Below are 24952 nucleotides of genomic sequence, written 5' to 3'. Positions count from 1 at the left end.
ATTTTATCAGGGGGTACCAAGTTTCTTTTGGGCCCCTTCCCAAAGAGGGAGGGGTGAAACAGAGTGGGGGGTTTGTGATGGGGGTGGGCAGAATGGGGACAAAACAGGTAGAGGGAAAGTGGCAACAGCCAGAATAGTCCTTGGAGCCCAGGTCGACCAGCCTTTCCAACGCAGTGCTCAGGTCTACCTGCCTACCCAGTGTTGGAAAACCAAACACACTCCTAAGTTTCTCTAATATCTTTCAAATATAAAAAAACAATGCAGGAGATGAGTATCACTATACCTAGGCTCACACTAGAATAGAAAGTGTCCTGTGTACACCAGAACTGACTTCCGCAGTAGCTGCAGTCCTACAGCTGTGTCCCTGAGCTCCTATACATTCCTTCATGGTTAGCAGATCCACAAGCCAAAGAGTTACTACAGCAGGTCGGTTTTCTCCCAGATGTGACTTTTTCAGGAATCTATGCATTCCTGGGCCTGGCTTATAGCAGTACTGTAATCACCGATACTGCCCACAGTAATACCCTCAGCATCCCATGTGGGCAGTGAGTCTGGGTGAGATGGGAAAATGTCAGATCCCAGGAAATTCCTGGGGCCCCTCCTTTGGCTTCGGGGCCCCCCTTTAGACCCTGGGCCCGGGTACAAATTACCCCCTTCTCCTAGGCCCTGTTTCTCATCCCCGCCAGTGCCAGTGCAGTTCACCCCCTAGACTGGCTTTGAATGCACTTCTGCGCCTACTGAGAGTAAATCCCACTGAAGTGAATGGCAGGACTGGAGCGCTGTTAAGCCGGCGGATTATGCAATCACCGGCCCCCCCTCTCCCACGCACCTGCTGGGCGCCCGTCCGCGCTGGCGACGAGCGAACGCCACGTGCTTCTGCGGGCCCAGCCGGAGGCTGGCGAGACGAGCCCCTGCGAGCAGCCGCCCAATGGGACGGCGAGGATGGAGCCAAACCCCCTGGAGGAGGTGGGGCCGCCGCGCGAGTTGGCACTTTCCCGGGGCTCAGGTGAGAGCGGAGCGCGAGTGCTGGAGAGCAGCGGGGGTGCGGCACTCGCAGCCCCGGGGCGACGGTAAGGGGCTGCGCTGGCTGGGAGCCTTGCAGAGGGGGGTGCAGGCAAGGAGTGCGTTGCGCTGCAGAGGGTGCATTTCCATGCCCCAACCTGCAGGGGACCTGCGCCTTCCCTTTCTCGGGCTGGGAAGGAAGGGGGGGCAGTGCCAGAGGGCTGAGGACCGCTGCTCGCTGGTGCAAGGTGTTCTGAACCAGTGGCGTAGCTAGAGGGGGCGCCAAGCACTGAGTTTTGCAGGGAGCCCCACCGCAGCGTGCAAGGGGCCCCTCCCCTTCGGAGCCATTCCGGGCGGGGGAAGCAAAACGGAGGCGTGAGCTGGAATGGCTCCGAAGGGGAGGGGCCCCTTGCACGCCGCGGTGGGGCTCGGTGCAAAACTCAGTGCTTTGCCCCCCTCTGGCTACGCCACAGCTCTCCTTGCCCTCCTTAGCCTGATCGTCATTCTCTGCTCCCTTCTCATTTGCCGGGGAATGGAAAACGGATTGAGAGCCTAATCCTGTGCATGTCTACTCAGCAGTAAGCCCCATCAGAGTCAAGGGGCTTACTCCCAAGGAAGCGTGGATAGGATTGCAGCTTGACAGCCCAATCCTATGCATGCCTACTCGGAAATAAGTCCCATTAGAGTCTCGGGACTTACCAAGTAAGTGTGGATTGCAGCCTCAGAGTCCAATCATATGTATGACTCAGAAATAAATCCCATTAGAGTCAGTGGGGCTTACTCCCAGGAAAGTGTGGACAGGATTGGGCTGCGAGTCCCTTGGGGAGAGGGGAAAGACGACGTCGGAGGGCTCGCTAGCAAACACGCAGGCAGCAGGGGAGGAGTGCCAGCGCCCACACCAGCCTCCCTGCTGGTGCATCGGGCTCAGCCTTCATGCGCGGAGTCGGCTGACCTTCGGAGCAGGGAAGGAGGGAGAGCCGGATTCCTGCCGCGGAAGCCTGAGTGCGGAGAGCCTGCCCGCTGGACGGACTGGGGCTCGGAACGCGGCAGGAATCCGGCCGAGCTGGCTGAGCGCCTGGGACGGGCGGGTTGTGCAACTCGAGTCGCTCGCCCTTCCCAAGCAGCGCGCGCGCCCCGTGTGACAGCAGCAGGGCTGACGTCTGTCGGCATGACCGGTGACAGAGGAGGGAGGGATCTGGTCGCTGCGGCGTGCAAGTCACACGCTGGTCCCACCCGAGGAGCCTGCGCCAAGAGCGCGCTCTTTTGCCGCCCTGGCAGGACAAGCTCATTCTTTCCATCTGAGCTGCGCCTGGGTTTGGAGCACTCCAAGATCACGTGAAGGTTTCTAGGCGCGCCTGGGCGTGGAGATTCCCATGCCAGGCCCTTCAACACCTGAGAGATGAAAATCCAGGGGAGAAGATGAGAGCCAGGCTGGTGTCATGGTGGTGGACCTGGACCTGGAAGATCTGGGTTCAAATCCCCACTCAGCCACGAAGCTTCCTGGTGACCTTGGGTTGGTCACTATCTCTCAGCCTCACCTACCTCACAGGGTTGGTGTGAGGACAAAAGGAGGGACAGAACTACATACACCTCCCTGAGTGACTTGGAGGAAGGGCAGTAGAAAAATGTTGAAAGCAAACAAACGAGGTGGGTGTTTTGCCAAATTCCCTTTCCAAACTTCACCTAGAGAACTTATGCTCCCTTCAGCTAATTGTTTCCCCACTCAGAATAACCCTAATTTTGTAGAAAGCACTGCTGGGTACTGCCCCACACCAGGGTGGCTCCTCTGTTCAATCTGTAAAGGTCCTCCCTCTCTCTCCAACCAGCAGCTTCTCCAGCCACTGCAGCAACACCTTGCTTCTCAGCAGCTCTTGGGCATGGCAGCCACACACAAGTCTCCATTTAGTATGCCCACTTTCCTCCAAACTCCTTCCTCTTACTCTCAGTCTCTACAACCTCTTTCCTTCTCTACCCACAAACTCTCAATGCTCCCTGTGCTGCTTTTGCCCTTGAAGACCTTGTTGCCTCTAGAGGCTGAAGCTGTGCAGCACACCCACTGCTAAAAGCATAGGTTTTAACCCAATGCTTCCCAGCTCTGTCAGAGCAAGGGGCCACTGTTGGCACCACATAATGCCCTATCTCCTCAAAGGATCTTGTTCATTTCCATTACAGTGGGCCTGCTCTCCCTTTGACCCTCACAGGCCATTCCCCATCCCTGGACAGCAGCAGTCCCATCACTGGTATGGGGGTGACCTCCAATACTCATGCAGGGACTTGGCTCTACCCTTTTTGGGCTGGAGTCCTATCCACACTTACCTGGGAGTAAGCCCCATTGAATATTATGAGACATACATCTGAGTAGCCATGCCTATGACTGGGCTTACAGCTTCATAGCCTCAGCCAGTTCAATTCAAACTGATACACACTTTCCTTATGCTTGCATTCTTCCAATAGCATTCTGGAAAGTTGAGTTTGAGCAAGAATTCACACCTCATGCATGATACGCGGCCCTCTCTATATTTGCAAAGCCACTCTGTCCCCACCACCAGACCCACCTGCTCCTATTACCTTCATCCCATCCCAAAGGGATCTGTCTTCATTTTCTTTCATATGTGAGTGTGTGTGTGACACATGTATTCAACTTCCCTACCATGCAGTCACGCTAAACTGCAACTTTTTGGGATCCTTGTAATCCCTCACTCTGGACTTTGGCAATTCACTCTCACACAAAGTCACCACTATATGCTGGACATGTTACTCGATGTCCTGTGCACAGCACAATCCTGTGCATGCCTACACAGAAGTAAGGCCCATTGTACTCAATGGGGCTTACTCCCAGGAAACTGTGCCAGCCAAACTGTGATTGCTTTGCCTGCCTCCCTACTTTCTTTTCACCAGATCATAACCTCAGGCTGGCCAAGCTTTGCCCTGTCTATACAGAGGATCCTGAATCCCATCCTGTCCTGGCCAATGACCATGATCTCAACCTTCTACTCTTTCATTGCTGTTCTTAGTCTGAAAATATCCTTTATATCAGCTTCACTTACTGGTTCCTGGACACAATTTTATACAAATTGAAGCCTTTTCACATTTCAGTCCTCTACTGTTTTTATTCACCAAGATAAATTCTCATGTATCCTTGCACCCAGTTTAAAAGGCTAAAACTCAACTGGATACTTTACCAGGTTTATTACACTTCCTTGGGAAAGTTGCTGTGCTCAGCTTCTTAAGGACAGCATCAATATTACGAAGATGGCCAAAGCTATTAAACAGCTCCCTTTGGGAAAAGGCTTCCATGAATTAATAACTTAATCTAGAGAACAATGTGAATGTTCCTTGGAAACCTGAACTAATACAGTACTTCTTACCCAGTGTTCTCAGAACATTTTGCAAACCCTTCAAAAGGCTGTGGAACTCCCCTGTGTGTCTCACAACATTAAGACCACCATTGACTTAAATGAATGTATTTTCATGAACTCTGCAGATTTCTTGCACCTCTTTAACTTGGGACTGAGAGACAGAAAGATTGAAAGCTCAATCTTATGGGTGCCTTCCACTGACAAAACTAGCATTCTTCTCCATAGGGGCTGCAGATGCAGCAATTATATGTGCAGTGGGGCTACCAGCATGAATGGCCACTGGAGCACCTAGCCTATGCCAGAGGTATATTAGCAGTGGGTAGGAAAAAGCAGTAATGAGGCATTTCAGGGGGTGGATCCAGCAGCAGTTGCGCAGGCTGAATCCTATCCTCAATTTTTGGCCCACACCTCCTCCCCTCATTGGTCCCATAGGCAAGGAGGGGGCTCACACAGAGGTATGGGGAAATATTTTTCCTTACCTCTTTTAGGCCTCCTGATTGCCCTCCCCAACACAGCATTCAGTGTGTGCCTCCGTGACACACCTGCATGCTACAGCATGGCAGGAGAGACGATTGGGCCGTAAGTGTTCTTTATTAAATCTGTCGTATCATTCAGTTGTGAAAAACCTGCAATCTGTAGAAGGTATAGCTCATCAAAAAATGATGCTCTCCCATTTCCTGTCACACATTTCTGCCCTGCCCACAGGTGTACACATTTGATCCCTGTTGCGTTTATGCAACCTTGGGCAGAAATGGCTTAACACGCAGCCCAAACCTCCCTCCCAAAACCACTGCAAGATATGTTCAATAGCACTTTTAGCATCAGGTGTGACAGCACCCATTCTAGTCACACATCATTTCATTTCTCACTTCTTGATGACTTATTACTTGCTGGCTTGCATCTAAATGTGTGAACTGTGTTTGATGTGAGATATCGGGTCTTTTGGTGTTGATTAAGGAAAAATGGTTCATTCATGCAAGAAAGGAGAGAAAAAAAAGAAAGTTGGCTCTATTACAGGCAGAATCCACCGCAAAAATGAAGGAGCATTATGCTGTACATTATTTATACTAAAATCCGATGCTGTCTGTGTTTGGAGCTATTGCTTAAGGGCCAATTTCCAATTAGATTCCCCTATTAAAGTTAACCAGGGATTAAACAATATTTTCTTTTAATGCATGCAATATCTTTAATTGCCTGAAGGGGTAAAAAAAAACCTCAGTACCAGTGTGCAGGAAACGAAACGTCACATTAAAATCTGAGGCCGTGCTCTTGTGACCATATGATAATTTCCATATACTTTTAAATAATGATTTAAATCCTTGAAAGCAAATGTCTGGACTGGATGGATTGAATTATAAGAAATTACCTTGGAGGAAGAGCAATAGTTCAAAACCCATAGGGCACTGAATTTCAGAATAAATCAAGCATAGCACCAATGGCTTCTTCTTTTGTGGTGATCATTCACACAACAAACCATCACTTGGTACTGCAGTCATCATGTGATGAGCATGCATGTGTAACCCAGGCTTCTTGCATCCATGTTTGGTCTGGTAATGCTGTGAGCCTATTTACTGTGCTCATAGCAACCAAGGTAGGTGCCTGTAAGAGATCTGTAGGGCCATTCCCCATAAAACACTGATTGGTCACTCCCAGTCACTGGGAAGTAAATACATTAATATTTTTAAAGCATGGCATTTCTTTAATTGCATGAAGGGACTAACCTATTTCTGCCCAGCTCACAGGTGTACATATTTTGATCCTTGTGTATATGCAACAGTGGGCAGAAATGGCTTTTAAAGCAAACTCTATTCTAGGGGCGTTCTTCTCCCTCCTCAAAATTAAAAGTGGAAGCCATATCTTGGTATAGTTAAAACAACAAAGGACTGTGTGGCACCTTAAAGGCTATAAAATTTATAGTCGCTTTTGTGGCCTACAGGGAGCCACAAAAGCTTGTGCTACAATAAATATTTTACAGCCCAATCCTGAGCTGCCTGTTGTGCCAGGACTGCCAAGGCGCTGAAACGGCTGCCGCGGCATCCTGTGGCACCTGCTGGTGGCTCCTTGGGGAAAGGGACTTTCGTCCCCTTCCCCAGGTAAGGCAAATAGCCCACAATGGGGCTACTCGATTCTGCAGCAACCCTTGGGCTGCTGTAGAATCAAAACCCTCCGTGTCAGGCCTGCAGCATGGAGGTTCTGAATGCAGAGCTCCTCTGGTTCCATGTCCCTCCTGCCCTGCTCCCTCCCCTGTCATGCCTCCTCCCCACCCTCTCCCTCTGCCCCTGAATGCCTCCTCCCCACCTCCCCCACATCCCCACCTACCTCTCCATTGCCCAGTGGTTCGGGCAACCGCAGAGCGACAGAGCAGTGGCAGTCCACCAGTGCTGAGGGTTGCAAACGTGCCATATGGTGTTTTCGACAGCGGTAAGCTGTCGTGCACTGTTTAGGATTGGGCCCTTATGCTGCAATCCTGTGCACGTATTCCTGGGAATAAGTCCCATTGAACGCAATGGGACTTCTGAGTAGACATATATAAGATTGTACTGTTAGTCTTTAAAATGCTACAAGACTTTGTTACTACAGACTTACAGAAGTCTGGTTGATTATAGCTGGTTATTAACCTCATGCATTGTAAGTAAAGTGTGATAAGGGAAGTCAGCTATACCTTAATTCCACTAACACCTGTATCTACTTCACTCATATGGTATATCTGCTCCTGATTCATACTGGTGTCAATTCTCACTTTGCTTTTTATTCTTGAGTGTGCAGAATAGAATTACTGGTGTTTTATCAATAATGAAAGATGCATGTAGGTGTACCCTCCCCCCCACACACTTTGCTTTCAAGTGAATACAAGAGGTTCTTAAATCTTTCTTTGACCTGTGAAAATCAGGTCAATTTAAGGAGGTGGTCAATATAGAGAGGTGGTCAACTTTGGAGGTTCTACTGTATAATTAAAAAAGCATTTTACCAATAAAAGATAAACAACATCAGCTGAAAATGGTGAATTATGTAGTGAAACTAACCATCAAGTTTCTGGCTCTGTGCTGTCTTCTGTTGAGCCTGTAGTTTTGACTGAAAACCACAAAGAACTTGGAATTCTCTGAAACTGTCCCACTATGGCCTTAGCAGATGCTGGTTCCCTAGCAATACTGGAGGGAGGAGGGACAAATGTGAGATGGTTTGCCCCAGTCTTGTTTCTTGTCTTCCACACACCTAGAGCAGGTGTTGATTTCATGTGAGAACAAGAGGCTCGGGGCCCAATCCTATCCAACTTTCCAGTCCTGATGCAGTTGCATCTGGAGGGGGGGAAGTCACAGAGGCTTCCTCGAGGTAATATATGTTCCCTTACTTTGGGGCTGCAGTGTGGCTGCGTCGGTGCTGCAAAGTTGGATAGGACTGGGCCCACAGTCTCATTGTTGTGAATGGTATTATGAAATGCATTGAAAGATGCCAGAACTTTGAGCTATGTTTTCCTGCTGGCAGGTCATGAAATACATTAAATGATGGTCTCCTCAAGACTGGGTGTGTTTATTCCGGAATGTTTCCGTCGACCTATATTTGGACTTTAGGCAATTTAGGAATGTAGTAATAGTGAGGACTGGCATGGAAACAAAACTGAAGTAAGTCTGTTCATCCGCATGCTGGTCAGAGGCGGTGTGCCTTTATGACTATAACAGAGCACTGAAGCCAATGTCAAACCCAGTGGTTCTCAAATGTTTTAGCACTGGGACCCACTTTTTAGAATGACAATCTGTTAGGACCCACCAGAAGTGATATCACTAACCTGAAAGTGATATCACGGCCAGAAGTGACATCATCAATTTAGGGCACAATCCTAACCAGGTCTACTTAGAAGTAAGTCCTATTTTGTTCAATGGGGTTTACTCTCAGGAAAGTGTGGTTAGGATTGCAGCCTTAGGCTTCAAACCTAAGCTTTGATCAGCTAAAGGTCTCATTACACAGCCTGCTCATGCTGTTATTTTGCATAGCTTGGAATTCAAACATTCCAGCTCAGGAGCCAAAGCAGAATGCAAACTTGAACCCTTCTCCAACCACACAGCCCTCCCCCCTTTCCAGCGTACCATCTCCCCCTCATTCAGGGCAAAGCACTAGGTCTCTCTCCCATCAGTAGCCTTCCCTACCCAGCAGCTCTGTACCCTGTTTTTTTCCTTTCCTTTCAGCTCTGCATTCTCAATGGCAGCTGAGCTAGGTACTATGCGACCCACCTGAAATTGGCTCACAAATCATGACCCACCTAGTGGGTCCCGAACCAAAGTTTGAGAAATGCTGATCTAACCATTCAGTCCACAAAGCTGAATTATTTTGAATAATGCATTGTGCCTATAAATATTGAATGTAACTTGAAATGCGTTTTTACACATTTATTTGTGTAATTTCATACATTTTAACTGAGAACCCTATGAGTGAGGCAAATGTTATTTTCCTGGCAAGCTTATTCGGTAGTGTATCATTTTTGCAAGGCTTGGGCTGAAATCCTATATGCACTTACCTAGGTAGAGGTCCCACTGAACTCAATGGGACTTACTTCTGAATCAACATACATAGGGTTTGGCTTCAGTATGTCTTATTTGTGTTTGAACCAATATTTCTTTTAATGTATTTGTCATGTGCAGATTTTATATTGTTTCATGGAACTATATCCTTGTCTTTATAGGAGAAGTTAAGCATTTGGTTTTATTGATTTTATTAAAAATTTTATTTATTTTTATTTTAAAAAATTATATATCTCACCTTTATTGACCCCCCCCCCCAAAAAAAAAATTAGGTGACTGTCAAGACTGTCATCTATTTCTTAATCTGTCAAAACTTCAGGTTATATTTGATGGTTCTAATTTTTTAGTGGCTTTAGTGTTCAGTGTGCTGTGTTGGCTGGACCTGAAGCAAATTTTGGGGGCCAAAATTCTCAAGCAGATGATTTCCTTTTCAGAATTATTACAGATATCCAGACTCTGCTACTAACCAAGAAGTCAGAATTTTGCTAAAGTGTCAACCTTGGAAAGTACTGTGGTGGATTTCAAGGAGAGCTTTGAGTGCAGAATTTGCTTCTGTGCTAAATATGCCCCACTAATCCCTTCAGATGAGATACAAAACAAAACTGTTCTTTTGGGGGGGTATTTTCTGTAATTGAGGAATCTCCTTGTGGTTGTCTTCTGCAGGTGGATCTATAGCTTTCCCGTCTTCATGATTTTCAGCTGAGCTGCTTATAAATATACTATTGCTACACCTTCTTACAAGGGAGAAGACTAACCAATGGTTTCAGTCAATCGTAATAAACTGGTATCTGCTTCAGGTCTGTTGATTACCTCTGCTTCTAGTCAACTAGACAACACTGCAGATGCCCTGAAGCCTGAGATGCCACCATTAAATCTGCAGCAGGAATGCAGCAGGGAACAAGTGTCTAGCCCAGCACTTATCTCCAATCTTCTCTGCCCCTCTGAGATGGGTATCTCAGTGTCTAAGGTGAAGAAGGAAGCAGAGAAACCCCAGACCACCATCTATGAAGCTTATCTCAAGCTACCTGATTTTTGCATGGAGCCATCTCGGAATTTCATCCCTACACTGGAAGAGATTGAAGAGTTCCTGAATGAGAAGATGACACTTATAAAGGATGAGCTGGATGAGAAGCAGCCAGCAGGAGGACAGCTTGAGATTAAATCTGAGATAAACTTGGGCAACTCTGGGGAACAGTCTGTTGCTAGAACTCCTCTGGATGAAGGCCTTTCAAGCTCTACCCAAGGTGAGATGGCCAGTGGTTCAAGCATACCAAGAACCATGGGAAATATCCCTGTTGTTCTTCAGCAACAGCCTGTTCAACTGAGTGAAGGGAGCTCATCAGCCCAGAGCCCTGTTGGAGGCATCAGGGTGGCCCAGTTGGTCATTAAAATGCAAGGACAGAGCTTGACAATTCTTCCTCAGGTCACCCAAAGCCCTAGACCAGGCATAGACCAAAAATATGTACGAATAGCACCTTTGCCAGTAGCCCGGAGGCCTGGAGGTCTTGGAAGCACAAGAAGCATGGAAGCCAAGGTCCCCAAAGTTTCTCCAACCATTATCCGAGTCCACAAGTGCACACATCCTGGCTGCACCAAGATGTATTCCAAGAGTTCTCACCTCAAGGCTCACTTCCGATGCCACACTGGTGAAAAGCCTTACACTTGTACCTGGCCTGACTGTGGCTGGAGGTAAGTCTGTGAAATGAAAAAAGCTTGCCTTCCCAGGAGGGCTACCCAGTCATTGGAGGATGATGATCATCATCATTTTAGTAATAAAATATTTCATTCTAACCAAATTCCTGTGCTGAGGTGCAGCAGGGCAGGTGCAGCCCCTGCTGCATCCAGTGTAGGAACTGTGACTGCTGCAGGTCCCATTACCCTGGGTGAAATCCCTGCAGACTCTATGAGGCTATCCGGATTTATGCCAGCTCTATAGCCGGTGCAAATACGGGTTGCCCCATGTCAGGCTTTCATGCTCAGGATGGGGGGTAGAATATGGTGGAGGTATCCTCCACTGCCCTGGGAACAAGGTTCTGGTTGCATCCAGGAGATTCAGTGAGTCCTCAGCTGTAGGTTTGGGACTCATGGTGGGTCAAATCTGTGGGTCCTGTGGGAATCTGTGACTAAAGAGGACCCACCTGTATAGGATCGAGCTGTTAGCCAAATAGGCCATGATCTCCTGAATTGCTTTTGGTAGTTACCTGGAGATCAATGCTGATTCCGAGAACCTCCAGGCTGAACCTTGAGGGTTGGCCATCTTAGTCCCAGCCTGCCTGCACTTTCCCAGGTGGCAAGTTCCATCGTTGTCGTAACTTGCCACATTGTTCTGCACCACCCTTCAGCTGTTGGTAAACATACATTCCTCCAATATTTGGCAGTAAGCAATTGTGTCCCTGCCAATTTTAAACAAAAGAAGAAAACTCAAAGAAGGAGCACACGAAATACAAGCAAATATTACAGCACACGGAGTCCAAAATAAACAGGAGCTGCGGTTCCCTTTATGTTCCTGTTCCCAAAGCTCAGGACAAATCTGCAGCATGAAGTTGTCAAGCTGTGCAAGATGCGTGTTTGTATGCATCCATGCTGCCCATACATCTCTTTCTCAAGCAGATGGTTTTATTGAACATGTAAACACCTGCAGCTGTCATGGTATCAGCGAAGGCTTTTCAAAAGTGGAGAGGGTGTGGCTGGTGACTGCTTGGTAAAAAGCTTTGTAACAATTGTTAAGAGCTGTGCCATTCCTTGCGGTGACTGCTCCTGATAAGGTGTGAAATCTGATTTTCCGAGGTGTGCACAGGCTCCAAGGGTGCAAAATGGCAGGAGAAGGGTCTCTCTTGAGAGAAAAGAGCAGGGATCCCAACTATACTTCCCCTCACACTTGTAAAGCTCTTTGGGTACCTGGAATTGCTGGCAGCCCTGGGCAGGGTGTAGGCCAGTGGTTCCCAAAGGGAGGTGGGCTTCCAAAGGGAGCCACAGACTACTCGCAGAGGTGTCATGGGATGTCCCTGGGCATCCTTTTCCTGGTCACTGCCATCTTGGATGCCATGAGATTGAACAAGATCATGCACTATTCTCGTGAGCAGCAGGCAAAGACGATAGCCTACACCAGCAGTTCCCAAACTTACCGGTGTCACAACTCACTTCTTCCTCAGCTCACACATACTCATTCAATCCAAAATGTCGGCGCCCAGGAAGAGGATGCTGTGGAAGAAGTGAGTTGTGACACCTGTAAGTTTGGGAACCGCTGGTGTAGGCTATCGTCTTTGCCTGCTGGGGCGGGGAAGTGACCTCTGGGGGGAAAAAAAGGGAGGCTGAACTATCCTTTTATCTTAGAAGCACTGGCGTCACTAGGCGGGTGCGGGGGGTGCAGGCCACACCGGGTGACATGGCGGGGGTGTGTGTGACGCGCTAAAATTGTGGCATTAGGAGCTGCTGCATCCTGCCATAGACCGGTGGATGCAGAAAGGCCAGCAGAACACAATGCAAAAAACAGATTTAAAATAGCTCATTTCCTTCAAAAGTTATGGCCAAAAAACCGGAAAGAAAAAATGCATGGAGCCCTATGGAAAGTGAGCCGTATTGCGTGTTTACTCACGAGTAGGTGTACTTGCCATAGTCCATTGGAAAGGGCAGGCTGAGAGGAATCCAATGACACCAGAATGGTCCCGATCCAAAAAAAACCCAAGGAGGTCGCTGCCTCCCTCCCAGCTGTATCTATTGAGCCAGAAACAAGTCACGTGGCCATGTTTACTCGCAAATAGGTGAACATGCCTTAGTCCGTCCGAAAGGGCAGGCAGAGAGGACTCCAAGGATGTCAGAATGGCCCTCATCCACTGAATGCAGCCCCCAAAAACACCTGAGAAGGAAGTTCCTCCCTCCCTCCTGCAGTCTATTGAGCTCTATGGAAAGCAAACTCAGCCACGTGGTCGTGTTTACTCATGAGTAGGCAGACGTGCCTTCGTTGGTGGTCAGGCCAGGCAAAAGGGAATATGAGGCCAACAGAAGGGTCCTGATCTGATGGAGCTGGAGTGCAACAGAAGGCAGCCCCCCCCCCCCCAAAAGGAACAAAAAAGAGGGTTGAATGGTAAGGGGCAAGTTTTCTATTTTGCACTTGCAAAGCCAGGTGGGTCTTTATTCTGATATGCCTGAAATAGAAGAACAAACTGGGCACTGGGGAGGGCTGGGAATCTCACTGATTCTTTTGGGAGGGTTGTTATTGCAGGCAGACTACAGAGTAAGCTCCATTGACACTATGGGACTTACTTCAGAGTAGACATGCATAGGATTGGGCTCACAGGCTGCAATCCTACCCACACTTTCCTGAGAGTAAACCCCATTGACCACTATGGGACTTACTTCAGAGTAGACTCACTTGGTGGAATAGGACTGGCTCCCCCTTATTTAATTATTTATTTTATTTTAATTTAATTATTTTTAATTATTTTAACTTGCTTGATGATGTTACTTCTGGCCATGACACAACTTCCAATGGGTCCTGGACAGATTGTCATTCTAAAAAGTGGGTCCCAGTGCTAAAAGTTTGAGAACTGCTACAATAAGGTGTTAGTAAGTTGACACCGGGGTATGTGTCTGTGTGTGTGAATCTACAAGTTTTCAAAATCACTAAAATCAGAATTTGGAGGAATAATACCATCATGTTATATATCAATCAATGCGTAATTTCATGCAGAATGCAGTGAAACAAACCACATTGACATATTTGTGTTCTATCAAAAGGTACAGCCAAAAAACCAGTGGGGGGGGGCGATGGTACATCACCACACCCACCACCTGGGGCGTTGCCCTGCCCGCTACATGGGGTGATGTGCAGGCCTCCCACACCGGGTGACACAAATCCTAGTGACGCCACTGCTTAGAAGCAAGGAGAGGGAAGGAAATTGGATCACAAACCAGATAGGCTCTTACTACCTCTGAGCCCTCCCTGCATCAGTAGCTTTGGGGACAAAAAAAGGACACTGGCCTTTCTTTGTCTCTAAAATGACTGTGGGGGTGGGGGGGATATGGAATTGGGCTCAGGGGAAGCTTCCTCTGAGCCCCATTCACTCTGCCTCCAACAATCAATTTGTTTGGGGTGGGGGAGGGGAGAAGGGAAGGGAGTGAGGTTCCTTTGTTTCCCCCCTTTATCTTCTGTGCAATTCCTTATAGGTTCCCTGTTGTCTTTGCTGTGATATTGCAGCATCTTAAACAAGCCCCCAAAGGAAGGAAAGGTGACTCACCAGGCTAATAGACAGGGCTGCCATGTAGTAAGCACTGAATGTGGGTGAGCTTTCATTGTGTGTGTGTGTGTGTGTGAGAGAGAGAGAGAAATGACTTACTTTTTTGACTGATAAATGCAGGAAATATGCCAGGTTTTCAAAATCTTGCAAGTTTGTTCACTTGCCATTCTTTACCAGATGCAACAAGGGGCTGCATGGTTCTTTGGGCATCCCTAGAGTGTCAAATGAGACTCCACTTGAAATGTGCACCTGGTTTTTCTGCATGTTCAATAGCAGCTGAATCGGGACACCAGCACTTTGCAGCTGCTATGCCAAGAGAAGAGTTCCTGTTGATCCAAATGGGAACATTTGCCTTTGGCAAATTGTAGCCATGGAAGACCAGACCACAGGGGTAGGGTCTGACCTTTTCTTCCCACTGAGGTCCTGCTAGATACCATTTAGCAGTTTTTAAGAAAAGCATACAGGTCCAACCTTGTTATACATGGATTTTTTATACACGGATTTGACTTGACACAAACGTCCACTGTAAATGAGAAGGAATGTGCTGATCCCTGTAGGAAAAAAAAATGCAATGGAAAAAATCCTTGGAGGAAAAAAATGGAAAAAATGCATCCTTTTAAAATCACAGTTTAAAAATCTGCTTTTCCTACTGTTGTAGGGAGACAGTCATGCAAGCAATCATTCCATTCTTCAACTGAGCCAGGCAAAGGCAGGGAGTCCTTTGCATTTCTAATTTCTGGCTGCCTCTCTACAACCATAAGAAAAGCTATTTTTAAACCACAATTGTAAAGGGACACACTTTTTAATCTTTTAAAACTGCTTTTATTTAACACATTTTATGGTATCAGCAGGAAGTTCCAGAATCAAACCCCTGTGGATGATGAGGTATGACCTTTTTCCATTAGGAGCAATGGAAGGGCAAGAAACCTGAAGTGGGTCTTTAAATCTATTTTTCCACTTTTTTAATCATGGATTTTTTTAATCCACTATGGGTTCCAGAACGGAACCCCAGTATTTGCACAGCATGGCCTTAAGGTAACATTGAGCTTGATCCTTATTTTCTTATTCTCCTTCAGCCCACAGACTCCAAATGGCAGGCTTTCAAAAGTCATGCTCTAAGCATTCTGTGTGAACTTGGCTGATTGGCTTCTCTCCAGTTTCTTTGGCCACGGTGACCTGAGCCTGTGGAATGCATTCCTGCTTTTTGCAGAAAGTCGGTCAATATTGGAACTCTGGGAACTCAGAATCTGTTTCATCTCTGCGGTGCTCTCAAAAAGCAGACTCCCCTGCCACATTAGATAGGAGCTGGAAATGCTGTCTGGGGTGGGGGAGGCACTGAGCAGAAGAAGCTTCTGACTCCACATTCTTTTTTGCACGTTATGGATATGCTCTTCTAATAGTTCTGCCATATGTCACTAGTTTTGTTTGAAATCAAACATGTACATTTATTGAAGACAGCCTTGTGCTGTCATTTCCAGTACAAAGGCATTTGTTTTCAAATACTTTACTTACATCTCAGGAAGGTTACATCTCAGGCAGATACCGCTGCCCGAACGGCCCCTCCTAACCGAGGAGTTAAGTCAGATAGAGGTTAAAAGAGAAGATGTTTCAGACCTCATTGATAAATTAAAGATCAATAAGTCACCGGGCCCTGATGGCATACACCCAAGGGTTATTAAGGAATTGAAGAATGAAGTTGCAGATCTCTTGACTAAGGTATGCAACTTGTCCCTCAAAACGGCCACGGTACCAGAAGATTGGAGGATAGCAAATGTCACGCCTATTTTTAAAAAGGGAAAGAGGGGGGACCCGGGAAACTATAGGCCGGTCAGCCTAACATCCATACCGGGTAAGATGGTGGAATGCCTCATCAAAGATAGGATCTCAAAACACATAGACGAACAGGCCTTGCTGAGGGAGAGTCAGCATGGCTTCTGTAAGGGTAAGTCTTGCCTCACAAACCTTATAGAATTCTTTGAAAAGGTCAACAGGCATGTGGATGCGGGAGAACCCGTGGACATTATATATCTGGACTTTCAGAAGGCGTTTGACACGGTCCCTCACCAAAGGCTACTGAAAAAACTCCACAGTCAGGGAATTAGAGGACAGGTCCTCTCGTGGATTGAGAACTGGTTGGAGGCCAGGAAGCAGAGAGTGGGTGTCAATGGGCAATTTTCACAATGGAGAGAGGTGAAAAGCGGTGTGCCCCAAGGATCTGTCCTGGGACCAGTGCTTTTCAACCTCTTCATAAATGACCTGGAGACAGGGTTGAGCAGTGAAGTGGCTAAGTTTGCAGATGACACCAAACTTTTCCGAGTGGTAAAGACCAGAAGTGATTGTGAGGAGCTCCAGAAGGATCTCTCCAGACTGGCAGAATGGGCAGCAAAATGGCAGATGCGCTTCAATGTCGGTAAGTGTAAAGTCATGCACATTGGGGCAAAAAATCAAAACTTTAGATATAGGCTGATGGGTTCTGAGCTGTCTGTGACAGATCAGGAGAGAGATCTTGGGGTGGTGGTGGACAGGTCGATGAAAGTGTTGACCCAATGTGCGGCGGCAGTGAAGAAGGCCAATTCTATGCTTGGGATCATCAGGAAGGGTATTGAGAACAAAACGGTTAGTATTATAATGCCGTTGTACAAATCTATGGTAAGGCCACACCTGGAGTATTGTGTCCAGTTCTGGTCGCCGCATCTCAAAAAAGACATAGTGGAAATGGAAAAGGTGCAAAAGAGAGCGACTAAGATGATTACGGGGCTGGGGCACCTTCCTTATGAGGAAAGGCTACGGCGTTTGGGCCTCTTCAGCCTAGAAAAGAGACGCTTGAGGGGGGACATGATTGAGACATACAAAATTATGCAGGGGATGGACAGAGTGGATAGGGAGATGCTCTTTACACTCTCACATAATACCAGAACCAGGGGACATCCACTAAAATTGAGTGTTGGGCGGGTTAGGACAGACAAAAGAAAATATTTCTTTACTCAGCGCGTGGTCAGTCTGTGGAACTCCTTGCCACAGGATGTGGTGCTGGCGTCTAGCCTAGACGCCTTTAAAAGGGGATTGGACGAGTTTCTGGAAGAAAAATCCATTATGGGGTACAAGCCATGATGTGTATTTGCAACCTCCTGATTTTAGGAATGGGTTAAGTCAGAATGCCAGATGTAGGGGAGAGCGCCAGGATGAGGTCTCTTGTTATCTGGTGTGCTCCCTGGGGCATTTGGTGGGCCGCTGTGAGATACAGGAAGCTGGACTAGATGGGCCTATGGCCTGATCCAGTGGGGCTGTTCTTATGTTCTTATGTTCTTATGTTCTTAAGGTTGAGTAGATTGAGGGTGGCACAGGGGTTCCTGCCTCACAAGCCTCTACTCCTTCAAACAACCCCTGCCCAGGCGAAGAGGGGTGGGTTCCCCTTTAACCAAAAGGGCAAAGTATGGGGCTTGCTACATCCTGTAGTGACAGTCTTTCTCCTGTCCAAACCTCCCCTGAATGTTCCCTGAACCTCCCACAACCCCCTAGCTTACCTTCTCTGACACAGGCTGGGTCTGTGGAGCCTCTAGCCATTTCTTCCAGCACATCCAATGAGCATGATGGCAGCACAACAGTTGTGCTACCATTTGAGGGCTTATAGCAGCAGATCAGGAGATAGAGCCAAAGGCCCTCAATAGGACTGGGCCAAAAGTGTTTGAGATTATTTTATTAAAGTAAATAAAGTAAACAATGACTATGGTGGAATAGAGGTTTATAAAACTATACATGGCGTGGAAAAACTGGATAGAAAAAGATGTATTTTCCTCCTTCTCACATACTAGAACTCAGCGTCACCTAATGAAGTTAATTAGCCAGACTGAGGACACGGCAAAGAAGGTACTGACCCAACACATGATGATTTTATGAATTTCATTGCCACCGAAAGTTGTGGTGACACTACCTTGGGTTAAGGGAGGGTTCAGACAAGTTCCTGTCCCGTTCAGGACTGAGAAGGGAGCAAGCAAGATGGCACCAAAGTCCATGGCATTGTCTTGCATCTGTTTCTTTCAGACAAATCTCACCCCATATGGCCAGCCCTAGAAGGTGGGGAGGTCAGGCTGGCACCTGAAGACCTACAAAGGTCCCATCTCACTGTGAATGGAGCACCCAAGAAGGTTAGAGGCATCATGAAGGGTATCCTTCCCAAGGATACATACTGTAGTTCTACACTCTGATCTGGGTGCTCCCTTCATTGCTGGTTGCCCCTGTGCTCCTAAACACTCTACAGTCACCAGCCTGTGACCAGCCCAGTCTGGGCTGCTGCTTGTGATTTATATTAAGAAAAAGCACACTGTGTGTACGTACAGTTATACTATCAAGTTTGAAGGTGATCCATTTGTTTCAGCATATATACACACATTGGGGAGCCATGGCCAATTGTATCTCTCAGCTGCACACCAAGTGGATCCATACAGGCACTTCAGACGCAATGGCGTACACCTCATATACCTGCGGTGTACTGTTGTAGCACCTAACATATGAACTGGCTGTTAGTCATTTCACACTCTACATTCCCCGTGGTCTGAAGCTGCAGAGCTTCCTGTCAGCTCAGAGTTTCTGATAAGACTGTGATGAAAGAGTCCAAATTATTCCTGCATCTCTTTCCACTCACTGACCCCAGTTTGGTTCAGTAAAGGCCCTTTTACAATTAAAAAGAAAAAAAATATCTGGTTGGGGGACTGATTCTGGGATGACTATGAGGAGATTGGCAATGAGATCATGTCTGGTCTGTTCCTGAATTACGTAACATCGGACAAATTGCGCTTCCTTCTCTGTCTGCTCTCCTCACTCTAAGAAGGGAGCCAATATTTCACAAAAGCACAGTGGCTTTGTTAATATTTATCAAGATCTTTGAGATCCTTTGACAGAAGGTTTGCCTTGCAAAGGCTTAATGTCATGATCTAAAACTGCTTCACCCTGTGTACGTGAATGATTTTGAGAGCCCAGTCCCAACTTGGTGCTGGGCGGGTGCAGCGGTCCCCACGCCAGCCAAGGATGTCGCGAGCGTGCCATAAAGCACATTTGTAACACTGTGTGAGTAAGCAGCCCTGGCAGGAAGGCCTATGCTGCCCTACCAGCATTGCACTCAGACCCTGGGCTGCCAGGGTAAACAGATAAGGCTCTGAGCAGTGCAGGGGCTTGGAGGGGGTGATAGGAAGGCATTTTGGGGGCGGGGTGGGCCATTTCTGGGCAGAGAGAGGGTGGAATGGGAGGTGGATCAGGCACGGGAGGGGGTGGGGTGAGCAAAGGCCTTCTCCATCATATCCTAAGGCTGACCAGCCAGCGTTACACTGAACTGCTCAAGGTTCGCCAGCACAGGTTAGGATTGGGCTGTCAGGCTTGTTCACATGCTCCGCTACCTGTAGAGCCTACACATTCAAGTCCTCTACATACTGGGCCCTTGGGTGGTATTGCTGTATTACCATGCTTGTTGCTGTATTATCACGTCTACAGCTGTTTCTTATTTCCTACTCGGATTGTGAGCAGACAGGCTGCTTTTGAAAGTGGAAAAACACAGGACTCTTGCGATTCAAACTAGAGCACCATCTGCTATGTAATCTGTTCTGCCTCTCCTGTACATTGTGGTTTGGCTATGATGACATTGGGTAAAAACAGACTCCATAGTTCACACACATGTGCAGTAAACATCTCTTGTTGTTTGTCTGGCAGGTTTTCCCGTTCAGATGAGCTCTCTCGCCACAAGCGCTCCCATTCTGGACTCAAGCCTTACCAGTGTCAAGTGTGTGAAAAGAAATTTGCCCGCAGTGACCACTTATCCAAACACATGAAGATCCACAAAGGGTCATTCAGTTTGGGAAGCCGGACAGCTCCGGGTTGCAGTAATAGTTAGCCTTCCCTTTGGCTGCCTTGTCAAGAGAGGAATTCCATCCTAGCCTAAGGACAAGTGGGAGTATAAGAAGTGGTTTTCCTTTGTGAGAGGGGGAAACAAGAAATTGGTTTGTGTCAAGTCTATTTGGAAAGCCCAAAGCCAACTTCTACCTGAACGTGCCTTACAACCAGGATTTGTCTCCGAACTGAGGTCTCTGATGTTTGGAAATTCTTGCAAAATGTGTAATTACATTTGAGGGAAGATGTGATCATTGGAGATGTGGGTCCGAGGGAAGTGTCTATCTGAATTTTGGAATATTGACAGTTGACTTTCTAGGTCAGTGGTTCTCACACATTTAGTGCCGGGACCCACTTTTTAGAATGAGAATCTGTCAGGACCCACAGGAAGTGATGTCATGACGGGAAGTGACATCAACACGCAGGACAATTTTTAACAATCCTAGGCTGCAATCCTACCCACACTTACCAGGAGTAAGTTCCATTTACTATCATTGTTAAAAGAATATACATAGTAGCTTGTTAAAAGTACAAGTCTGTAACATTTCCCCAAATGCAGTCACATACCATGGGAGCATCAAGTCTAACAGATTAAAATAAAATAGTGAGATGAATGGGGATCGACCTGAAATTAGCATGTGACCCACCTAGTGGATCCCGATCCACAGTTTGAAAAACACTGGTCTAGGCATTTGTGACGTTCCAGCCATGATGTATAGCCCGCAATACATGCAGAAACAGAAGTTGCATTTTATAACATTTATTTCTTAGCATCCCATGTCATCAATTCTTTATTGATTATAGAACTGAAACTGCATCTGAGAACAATGAGTTAAAATACCACCAAATCCCAGCAAATCCCACTTTTGAGTTATGGATGTCAAATATGAAATCTAAATTTCAAAATCAGGAACTCTTATTTTTTGATGAGTTTTAAGTCCTCCTTTTGCTTCATCTCCCCACCCGCACATTTTGCAACCAAAAATTGGTTTTAGAACATGCAGCAACATTTGCTTTGAGTTTAATGGATAAGTGCTGAAGTGCAATGAATTTTAATTGTGGCTCCTCTAGCCATGTTTTAAATGCTTTTTTCTAATGCTTGAGGGAAGCATCAGAATGGTACCCAAAATGAAACGTGTGCCTATGTTGCTTTGCTTAGAGAGAACATTGCATGATGGGAAATGTAAGCTTTTTATATAGACCTACTGTATTCTATAAAAACTGGGGATATAGTCTTCAGATGCTATAAAATGGCTAATAGCCTAATCTTGCCTATGTGGTGATGCAGTGGCACTGGTGCAGCTTCTGCTGCATTCTGTGGGGGATTTTTGGCTGGTGGAGGTTTCTTCTGGGTAAGGGAATGCTTGTCCTCTTGTCCTGGGACATATCTAGCCCTTGCCTCAGCAGCCTCAACAGGTCAACTCAGACCTGTGCCAGCAATAATGCTGGTGCAAGTTTGCATTTCTCCATGCAGGTGGATCAGACCAAGGAAGGGAGTTTGGATTCGGTGCACACCACTGCCCCAATCTGCTCATCCCCTGCCCTGTTCCTCCCCTCCCCAACCCCATTCCACCCCCTGCACTGGGCTTACCTGCTCTGGCAAGCCTCAGTGTCTGTTGGCATGCTCAAAGAAAGGCTGTGGCAGATAGGGCTGTGGCAAAGTGCTTTTGTGGCAGCAGTGCTAGCAGAACATGCATGCCATCGGTGCTACCAGTAAGGATTGAGCCATAAGTGGACTATCATTTCTGCTCCATCAGCTTCTTTCCTGAGTTATAAATAGTGAATAGGTGCTGTTATTATTGAGCCTTAAGGTCTGCAATAGGTCATTTTACTACTTTTTAGAAAAGGGCCATCAACTTTGGTAAACGTTTGTGTTCATAGGTTATCTACTATATCTCCTTGCTAAAGGAGAACTCATTTTGATCATTAAGTGGAGTTTACATATCAAAAATGGTTCTGGTGCCACAATGGCTTTTATGTAATGTGTGTTGGCTGACTGTATTTATTTGACACAGTTGTTGCCTGCCCTTCTATCCAAGGCACACAAGGCAGGTAAGGCAGAGATTGTGATTGAAACAAGACCCCCCCAGGGAGCTGCTTGGGGACTTGAATCCGCATCACCTCAGTCTAAGCCCAGTCTTCTAGCCATTACACCACACACCTTCAAGGTGACACATGGTTTCTTCAGCCAGGCTATCGCAAAAGGAAGGACTGGCTCTTAAATGGACAAAAGTGAAAGTATGTTTTTGCAGCAACATTTGACTCCAAAAGCGTGCTTGACACCAAAGGGGCAAGAAGTGTGAAGAGTCAAGTGCTCATCTTTGTGTAATTCCTTATGTGTCTCCACCCTGCCCTGGTGCTGTCAACAAGAACAATAGTTCTGCTAAGTGCAAAACTTTGCATGTTTTCTTGGAAGACTGTTATTGTAAAGTCTGTACATGTGGGTACGTCTTGTTTTTGCCTGTCTTGGATGTTCCAGCCGCCTTCCTCTGTGGGCACCTTCCTTTTCAGGATGTGCCAGCATGAATGACTCATACCCTCTTTCTCACCCTTCCCTCTTCCAAATTGGTATACATAAGAATCCTCCAACTTTCTTTGGCCACATTGCACTGACTCTCAACCAGGCCTCTGAATGAATTTGATAAAGAAGCATCACTGGCATTACACCTACCACTGAATGGGACTCTGTTGTGTCTGTAACCGAAAGCGGAATAGGAAAAACACAGTGGCCATTTTAGCTATTTAAAGCATAAGGGGAACTCAGGCGCACAGGTGCAGGATTCAGGATTTGTACTCAGCCATGCAGATAGACATTTGCATATGTCACAGAGCAGAAAAACAAGCTTGAATCAGTGATTAAAGCTGGCAGTGCTACATACCAGCTACAGGATTTCTTTGAAAGGAAAATGTGTTTTGGCAATTCCAGTGATTTTTTTTTTCCTTTGCTCTTTCTTAACTTCCTGTGAAAGAGATGGATGCTTGTTTGCCTGGTTGATCCCTAAGGATTTCTTTACACAATCATTTATCTTGGGATAATAGAGCCTGATATCTCATTTTGGCTTCTGCTTGATTCCTTCAGTATGGAAGCATCTGTTGATTTATTTAAACAGTCAAGAAGCTTAGCAGAGACTGAAGAAAGCCATGAGGGTCACCAGTTGGTGGCAAAATCATCAGCTCTTTTTCAACCTCTAACATATGTGGTCCTGTAAATACTACTGGAGTTCGCAAGGCTCAGTTACAGGTCATTGTGTTTTTCTAAGGTTGCAGTCCTAACCAACTTTCCAGCCCTGGCATAGCTGTGCCAGTGGGGCATGTGCTGCATCCTGCAGTTGGGGGGCAGTCATGGAGGCCTCCTCAAGGTAAGGCAATGTTTGTTCCCTTACCTCGGAGTTGCATTGCCCTTATATCAGTGCTAGAAAGTTGGTTAGGATTGCACCATCAATCAATTCATATAAAGAATGCCTTTGCTTACCTTGGGGCTGATGCACCAACTGCTCCCATTTCTGCATTGTTCAGGCCTAGCCAGAGGTGTAGCTGAAAATTACAATGAACTTCCAGATGGGAATTCAGGACAACTCTGAGCTAGCAACCTTGAAATAACTGCCTCTTCAGAGCTGATTGTGTGAGCAGGCACTAGATGAGCTAACAAAATTGCATCCAGGACAAAAGCATAACATAATGGCACGTGATTATTCCATACACCAGGGGCCTCCAAATTTTTCAGCCAAAGGGCCGCATCAAATATCTGGCATGGTGTCGAGGGCTGGAAAAAAAAATTAAAATAAATACATTAGAGATGGAACTTAGATGAATGACTGAAATGAATGAATGGGCTCAAATGTCCAGGATTTCTTCAAGCACCAACACAGCCCAAAAAATAAAGCACACACACTTAAATGGACCCCCATTCCCCCACCCCACAAGCACAACTCTGGTTGTGTTTGGTCAACTGGGCCAGAGGCTCTCAGGGAATCAGAGACTCGGGATAGAGGCTCTCCGTGGGCTGCATCTGGCCCCTGGGCCGGAGTTTGGAGACCCCTGCCATACACGATGCAGAACAGGCTTTAATGAATGTTTTGCCCTACAAAGCCATCTTGTATCACTTTCCCATTTTTTCCTTATACCCTTTGCATTTCACAGTTGGAAATATGGAATGAATCATGTGAATGAATCTCTGAGTGGGCCCAGGGGCATGATCTGGTTTATAGGGGTAAATCAGGTGGTGGGGCTGATAAAATCTAGACTGCAGATGTGCCATAAGTAGAAAATTGCAGTTCAGAAGACACTTGTCCCAATTTGCTGGAGAATAGAGCGTAACCCTATGCATGTCTACTCAGAAGGAAGCTCCACTGAATTCAGTGGGACCTACTGCTATATAAGTGTATATAGGATTGCAGCCCAAGACACATAGATACTGACCAATGCCAGCAAAAACAAATGAATCTTAAGTACAACTGTCACTTGTTTGTTACTGTTAGGCTGCAATCCTAACCACACTTTCCTTAGAGTAAGACCCATTGAACAAAATAGGACTTACTTCTGAGTAGACCTGGTTAGGATTGTGCCCTTAGTCTTATTAATGGTCCTTTACACTGCTCCCCTCCACACACCTGCTGCATGCATATATGAAAGCACAATAGCCACTGGTACTAACCACACTATACAGCCTCAAAAAACTGCCACTAAAGTCAGCCAGGCAGCCCACCCACCCATGCAATCTCCACCCCGATTCTTGCCACCCTGATGTCTCAGCAGCAAATGGGAACCTGGTGCCAAAGACTTGAATCTCTCTATAAAGTGTCTGCTCATGAACATACTGTTTATTCTTGAATACAACCTCAAAGCAAAAATGATTGTTTTTAAGAATGACATTGTATGATCTGTTCCTTGCTGTATTGTCTGAAATCCATGCATATAAACATTATTATTAAAAATAACGATAATGAGGATGATGAAAAAAGAA

At 46.6% G+C, this 24952-nt stretch overlaps 1 protein-coding gene across 1 annotated transcript; it reads left to right on the top strand.

Moving 5' to 3' along the window:
• Positions 1-1003: 1003 nt before the first annotated feature.
• On the top strand, positions 1004-24952 carry LOC136649585 (Krueppel-like factor 15). Its single transcript, XM_066626341.1, has 3 exons — positions 1004-1070; positions 9539-10564; positions 19813-24952. The coding sequence occupies exons 2-3, from the start codon at positions 9633-9635 to the stop codon at positions 19991-19993; spliced, it is 1113 nt and encodes a 370-aa protein (XP_066482438.1). The 5' UTR covers positions 1004-1070; positions 9539-9632; the 3' UTR covers positions 19994-24952.

This window comes from Tiliqua scincoides, chromosome 4, assembly GCF_035046505.1.
Source record: "Tiliqua scincoides isolate rTilSci1 chromosome 4, rTilSci1.hap2, whole genome shotgun sequence".
Classification (NCBI taxonomy): Eukaryota; Metazoa; Chordata; class Lepidosauria; order Squamata; family Scincidae; genus Tiliqua; species Tiliqua scincoides.
This window is presented reverse-complemented; position numbering and strand designations above follow the sequence as displayed.